Source organism: Henckelia pumila, unplaced genomic scaffold (assembly GCF_033568475.1).
Source record: "Henckelia pumila isolate YLH828 unplaced genomic scaffold, ASM3356847v2 CTG_38, whole genome shotgun sequence".
Lineage (NCBI taxonomy): Eukaryota > Viridiplantae > Streptophyta > Magnoliopsida > Lamiales > Gesneriaceae > Henckelia > Henckelia pumila.
In genome coordinates this window covers 1477269-1484916 of record NW_027331813.1, presented here as the reverse complement: position 1 = coordinate 1484916, position 7648 = coordinate 1477269, and the positions used below count along the sequence as shown (strand labels likewise).

General features: G+C 43.8%; 1 protein-coding gene across 1 annotated transcript; it reads right to left on the bottom strand.

Moving 5' to 3' along the window:
- Positions 1–4318: 4318 nt before the first annotated feature.
- Positions 4319–5092, bottom strand: LOC140871075 (uncharacterized). Its single transcript, XM_073273518.1, has 2 exons — positions 4759–5092; positions 4319–4683 (listed from the first exon to the last, which is right to left on the bottom strand). The coding sequence occupies exons 1-2, from the start codon at positions 5090–5092 to the stop codon at positions 4319–4321; spliced, it is 699 nt and encodes a 232-aa protein (XP_073129619.1).
- Positions 5093–7648: the final 2556 nt, after the last annotated feature.

Genomic DNA, 7648 nt, shown 5'->3' with positions numbered 1-7648 from the left:
AGATCAAGACGTAGCCAAGAATGCATTCCGTACTCGCTATGGGCATTACAAGTTTCTAGTGATTCCATTTGGTTTGACTAATGCGCCGGCTATATTCATGGACCTGATGAACCGTGTCTTCAGGGAGTATTTGGACAAGTTTTTCTTGGTCTTCATTGACGACATCTTGGTGTATTCGCGTAATATGGAAGAGCATGTTTCTCAATTGCGGTTGGTACTGCAGACTCTTTGAGATGAGCAGTTATATGCCAAGCTGAGCAAGTGTGAGTTATGGATGGATCGAGTGGCCTTTCTTGGCCATATCATATCCAGGGAGGGGATTTCTGTTGATCCAAGCAAGATTGAGGCGGTGCTTAATTAGTCGCGTCCGACGACGGTTGCTGAGATCCGTAGTTTTATGGGTCTAGCAGGATATTATCGTCGCTTCATTCTGAACTTCTCTCAGTTAGCTCGACCATTAACGCAACTTACATGCAAGGGTGTTGATTTTGAGTGGTCCTTCGAGTGTGAGGAGAACTTCTGTGAGCTTCGACGGCGGTTTACTTCTACGCCAGTGTTGGCATTACCGTCAGAATCTGGAGGGTATGTGGTATACATTGATGCTTCTCTTCAGGGGTTAGGTTGTGTCCTGACTCAGAATGGACATGTGATTGCATATGCTTCTAGACAGCTGAAGCTTCACGAGGACAACTACCCAGTCCATGATTTGGAGTTAGCAGCCATTGTGTTCGCTTTGAAGATCTGGCGTCATTATCTGTATGGCGAGAAATTTGAGATCTTCACCGACCATAAGAGTCTCAAGTATTTGTTCACTCAGGCGGAGTTTAACATGAGGCAGAGACGTTGGATGGACTTACTTAAGAACTATGATTGCGAGATTAAATACCATCCGGGAGCTGCTAATCTCACCGCTGATGCATTGAGTCGCAAGGTGCAACTATCCGCACTTCAGACTTGTTCAATGTCTAGTGCGATCAGTGACTGTTGTACTTCAGGATATACTTTCAAGCATAAGAAAGGTATGCAGAGTATCCAGATGTTTGCGATATTATCTGAGCCAGCTTTGTATTCGCGGATTCGAGATGCTCAGATGTCTTATTCGAAGACCCAGCGTTTAGCTCGTCTAGCTAACAAGGGTAGCTCGTCTGGATTTCATTATCAGTCAGATGGCTTTCTGTGTTTGTCTGGTAGGCTTGTGATTCCGCAGGATGTAGAGTTGCGAGATGAGATTTTGTCTCAGGCATATTGTACTAAGTTGAGTATTCATCCTGGGAGCAACAAGATGTACAAGGATCTACGTACTCGTTTCTGGTGGAAGGGAATGAAACGCAGTGTTTATCAAGTTGTTTCAAGATGTTTGGTGTGTCAACAGGTCAAGGCAGAGCACCGACGACCTGGAGGATTGCTTCACAGTCTGCCTATTCTTGAATGGAAATGAGAGTTTATCATAATGGACTATGTGACCCATTTGTCGGTATCCCCGAGGAACTGTGATGCTATCTGGGTTGTGGTGGACCGACTCACCAAGTCAGCACATTTCATTTCCTATAGTCGGGACTTCAATGTGGATCGTATGGCTCGGTTGTATATTCAAGAGATCGTTCGACTTCATGGAGTGCCTGTGAGCATTGTCAGCGATCGGGACCCCAAGTTTACTTCTAGATTCTGGGGGAGTGTTCAGCGTGCGATGGGTACTACTCTCAGTATGAGTACTGCCTATCATCTGGAGACTGATGGTAAATCAGAGCGCACTATCCGTACTTTGGAGGATATTCTTCGAGCGTGCGTTATGGATTTTGGTTCAGCCTGGAAGGATCATTTGTCATTGATCGAGTTCGCGTACAACAACAGCTATCATACTAGCATTGGGATGACACCTTTTGAGGCGTTGTATGGACGAAGTTGTCGTACTCCACTCTTCTGGGAAGAAATGGGGGAGAGACAGGCTGAGGGACCGAAATTTATCCAGCAGGCGGTAGACATTGTTGATCAGATCAAGAAATGGATTAAGACTGCACAGGATCGTTAGGCCAGCTATGCTAACACCAAGCATAGGCCGTTGCAGTTCGATGTCGGGGAGAAAGTGTTTCTAAGAGTGTCACCTTTTCGAAAAATTCTCAGATTTGGCCTTAAGGGCAAGTTGTCTCCCAGGTTTATCGGTCCGTTTGAGATCTTGGAGAGCATTGGCGATTTGGCTAATCGACTAGCTTTGCCACCGCATCTTTCCAGTATTCATGACGTGTTCCATGTATCTCTATTGCGACGATATATGGCGGATGAGTCCCATATTCTGCAGCGGTCTGAGGTTCAGGTAAGCAAGGATTTGACCTATGTTGAGGAACCTATTCGTATCCGGGATCATAAGGATAAGGTCTTGCGAAACAAAGTCGTTCCTTTGGTTTAGTTCAGTGGCAGCGCCGAGGCACTGAAGAAGCTACTTGGGAGCTTGAGGACAGGATGCGTGGAGACCATCCTGAGCTGTTTTGATTTCATTCTTAAGTTGTATTCAGTTGCAAACTCTGTAAACGTTTGATTTGAATAAAGAATGTTTATGTACCTTGTGTTACATTCAGTACTTAAGATCTGTTTCGAGGACGAAACATCTTAAGTGGGGGAGAATGTAGTAGCCCGTACCCGAAATTAGTGAATAAGGTGTTAATCAACGCTAATTAAACAAATTGGGTACCGGACGGATCGGAAGCTCCGATGCAGGATCGGACGTTCCGATCGAGATCGGAAGCTCCGATGGTATTACGTCAGGCATGACGTGTGGGAGGATTGGAAGCTCCGACCAGGATCGGAAGCTCCGATCACCCTTATCCGAAGTCAACCAGTGATAGTTTGACACATGGTAGATGAGGATCTTCGGAAGCTCCGATGGCAGGATTGGAGGTTCTGATCGAGGATCGAAAGTTCCGATCGAAGATCAGAGGTTCCGATCGATGTCTATAAATAGAAGGCCGAGGATTCACTTTCATTTGCCAATTCCGAGAATCCCTCTCTATTCCAGGCATATTTGAGTAGTTCTAGTCTTCCTAGGCTTGACCCGGGGGTTGGCGAGGCGTTCGATAGTCATAGCGGAGTTGTGCCCAAGTTCTGGAGGCATCGACATCAAAGGGCTAACGACGGACAAAGGTATAGCTTTTGCTTCCTATAAATATTTAGGAGTATGCAATAGCTTAGTTAAGGCTTTTAGAGCACTATAATGATAGTAGTATCATTTGGCAGTGTAGAGCAGACTATAGGCGTGGACCTAGAGTTGGTAGAGCTTGCACTGATTTGAGGTACGAAAGTACTGTTCGAGATATCCTGACTGAGTATGCATGTATTATATGACTGCATGGTTTATATGTCATTGATTTATGCTGCATTCATTTGCATACTGAGCTATCTCCTTCAAGATGTCTATTAGTAGGGTTGTACCCTATCCTGTTAGTAGATGGACTTCCATGGCTTTGGGTCCGGTAAATCCATTGGTATTATGGTATGGGATCCACCTCCTGAAGCGACGGCACAACGTGCTACATACCAGGGCCCGGTCTTTCTCTGTTATCTGATCCTTTACCTCGAGTTTATAGGGAGTTCACTTTGCATGCATGTATACTCATACTCTCGTACTGATCATTTTATGATCACGTCTCGTACTCTGTGTTTCTGGACACCCTATTCCATGGGGCATGTTTGCGATTGGACGAGGCGGGTGGATCCAAGAGGGGCTAAGCAGTGGTTGGTCAGTTGGAGCTTCGCCTAGGTCTTTATTTCTGTTGTTATTGGATTGATACAACTATTCGATTTGGTTGTATAATATTTGGGTATTTACAGATTCCTTGCCTTGGGATTGTATATTGTTTATGGTTTCCGCAGGTTATTCTGATATCCGTTTAATTAAGTTAATTGCATGCCTAAGTTCTGTTTAGTAGGTGATCCAGGTAAGGGTCAATACAGGAAAAATATCGGAGCTTCCGATCTGAAATCGTAGCTTCCGATCACGTCATCGTTGGTTCCGTTCCTGGGTTTCGAAGATTTAATTGGCTTGATATAGATCAGAGGTTCTGAACCTGCATTGGAGCTTCCGATCCTAGAGTACTGGACAACTTCAAATTTTTGTTCTGAAATTGTTTCCAACAAGTATACAACTTGTTCTTCAATATTTTGAACTCGTGTTCATTTTAATTTTTAACTCTGCAAATTGCTCACTGAAAACATTAGTATTTTTAACCTAGTTTTGTAATCATCAAAACGTAATATTTTGAGACTTGTTAATGCATTGAAAACATTAGTCTCACAACACAAGATTTGTATATGTTTAAGGTTACTTCTAATAGCAATCCACTGTATCTCTATAAGAGGCCATGATATCAATACCCAAAATACAGTCAAAATCCTTCATCGCTAAAACCATAAGGTTCTCTAACAACTCAGAGCCCTCAAACTCTAATGTACACCCCAAGACTAACTGCTTGGCAAAAGACGAATGATCAGTCGGAGTAGACACAAATAACACTATGTCTAGATACATGTACGACAACCTATAGCGCTTAACGAATCTTGCTGAAATTAAATAATGCGATGCACCAGTGTTGATGAGAACAAATGCAGGAGTGCCGCATAACAGAAATTTACCTGCTATAACGTCCTCGTTCTCCTGCTGAATCTGATCCTGACTAAGCACAAGCACCTGTCCTAAAACACGAGGTCTCTGATTTGTGCTCCTAATAGACTGTCCCTGCGACCTCTATGCAACGGAAGGATGAGAACCAGAACCAGATGATGATCCTCCAGTACCCTGTGGGCAATCCCTCTTCATGTGGCCAATCTCGCCACATTGAAAACAAGCTCCAGACCTGCGGCATTTCTCAGTCGGGTGACGACCTCCACAAGTAGCACACTGTCCCTGGCCCTTCTTTTCCCCAAAGTGGTGAACTCCACCTAAACCGGATCCAAGAGAAGAAGAAAACACGCCCTGTTTCTTGAAATATTGAGATTTTGGGCCAAAAAAACTTGCCGGTCTGGAAGAAGAGAGAAAGGACCTGTTACGCCGTAGGCTGTCCTCCGCTTGATGACATTGGCTCACCAAACCCTCGTAAGTCATGTCATCACCAACCGCAACACAATCATGAATTTATGGATTGAGACCCTGGAGGAACATATTATACTTCATATCAGTATTGGAAGAGATCTCTGGACAATACAATAATAGCTCGAAAAACTTCTGCTGATACTCTTCAATAGTCATTGTTCCCTGACGCAAACTCAGAAACTCATTGGCTTTCGCCTGACGGAGAGCAAGAGAGAAATACTGCTTCTGGAAAGCTGTGCGGAACTCTGCCCAAGTAGCGGTGCCTCACGCACCAACCAAAGGTGCAGATGTGTACTTCCACCACTTCCGCGCACGCCCCTCTACAAGAAAATCAAGTGTCTCCTTATTTTGCTCCTCAGTACACCAAAACTCTCGGAAGTAATTCTCCATGTGTTTCAGCCAATTCTCCTCATCCTCTTGTGATTCTCCTCAAACCAATGAATTAGGACACATTTGCATAAAATTATGCATACTAAAATGCATGCTATCATCTCGACGATGATGGTGGTGGTCCCGAAAATCCCTGCGATCTTTCTCATCACCCAAGCGTCTGCCACCGCTGCCGTGGCTTTCATCGTAATTAGCCATCTGGTCAAAGGTAGCAGAGGTTATCCCAAAACGGTCTTACTAAATCCCAAAATTAATTCATGCTCTAATGCCAATAAATTTAGTGACCCGATCCGGAATCACTAACTAATCAGAGATTAAGCATGCAATATAGTCTTAAATAAAATTAACAATATTCCAGCGAAAACTTAACCCATCAAATACAACATACATCGTCAGAACAACCGGGCTAAATAAAATATTATACAACCCCATTGAATGGAAATTACTAAAATTCCAACCTAACAACCTGAACAGAAATAGGATCACCACGCAACCACTGCAGCTCAGCAACCGCTGCTGCCAGGTCCGTCCAACGTAAGTCCTGCCCCATCGAATAGGGTGTCCAACACAAAACACTTGGACGTGAGCATAAACGCTCAGTACAAAAGTAAGAATATACATATACCATGCATGCACATGCAACATGAAGGTTACTGGAAAACCTATCCAGATTACTGCTCAGTCAAGGCGCCATGGTATGTAGCACGCTGAGCCGTCGCATCAGGAGGTGGCTCCCATACCATAAAAACTCGTGGATATATCCGGATCCAAATCCATGGAATCCATCCATTAAAATATGGGGCTGAGTGACCCATACTACAATCTATGCAAAACAAGGCATAAATCTCAACGTGTACATGCATGCCGCATAATATCAATGCACATAATATTGCACACAAAACATGCAAACATAATACTTGTATATTCAACTTGGTATCTTGGATAATACGTCTCTACCTCTATAGATAAAACCCAAGCACCCTAGTAACTCTAGCAGTCCAGGTATTCAAGATCCACACCTATAAGCAATAATCATTATATCACTTATTGTGCTATAAAAGCTTTAACTATGGTATTACATAGCCCGCTGATTACGACTACCTCCAAAACTTAGTCACAACACTGTTGATATCTCCGAAGCACTCCTCCACTCCCGGCCTTCCAATAGGACGCCTAGAAACCCATAAAAATCAAAAAGACTACTAGAATTGGAGAGAGAAGAGAGGAAGGTGCACTTGAAAATGAATCATCGGCCCTCTATTTATAGACGCAATTCGGACCATCCGAACCCCGAGATCGGACCTCTGAACTCTCTAGTCAAATCCATCTGAACATGTGTCCTGGCTGTGATGTCACTGCTTACAAAATACGATTGGAGCATCCGATCCCAGCCTTCGGAGCGTCTGATATTAGCATCATGTCCAATCAAATCCTTATCCACTTATCCGGATGAGATCGCATCGTCCGATCTCTCTTTGGAGCGTCTGATTTGCATGGTGCCTCCGAACTAGGCTCCGATATGTTCGGAGCATCCGAACTTGGTTCGGACCATCTGAACTACCCAAAACCTAAAACTCTTCCGGGCCCATTTTAAGATCCCTAAACCACGTTTTATCCATTTATACATAATTAGGTGCTTGATTAACTTAATTTGGAGATGGGCTACTACATATTATGTTGCATGTGCATTTCATATTGAGCTTGGATATCCTTCAAGACAACCCTATGTTATAGGGTGCTTAGCCCTTTTGGGACACTGAGAGTCACTCGACCGATAGTTCGTTTTGTCTCTAGTGTTTTCAGGGAACATCCTAGGTATACGTCCGATTAGGAATGAGTGATTGGGTCCAGTGTTTGGATTTCTCGAGGCTACAACTCATGTCCTAGGCACCAGTCTGAGTGGATTTTTGATTCGTTACCCAGATATGATACTTGTTCATTACATTGCATGCATCATATACGTATGTTTACCCATACTAGCGTATTGAGCATTTTATGCTCACGTCCAGTTATTTTTGTTGTCTAGACACCCCATTCGATGGGGCAGTTGCATGTAGTTCTCCTAGAGATCTGGAGTTTGGGTGGTGATCAAGACAGGATTGCGGGGTCAGCCACTAGTTTTTACCATGAGGGTATTAAGTTATTTGAGTTTTTGCAGTCTATCTTTGATTATGATTT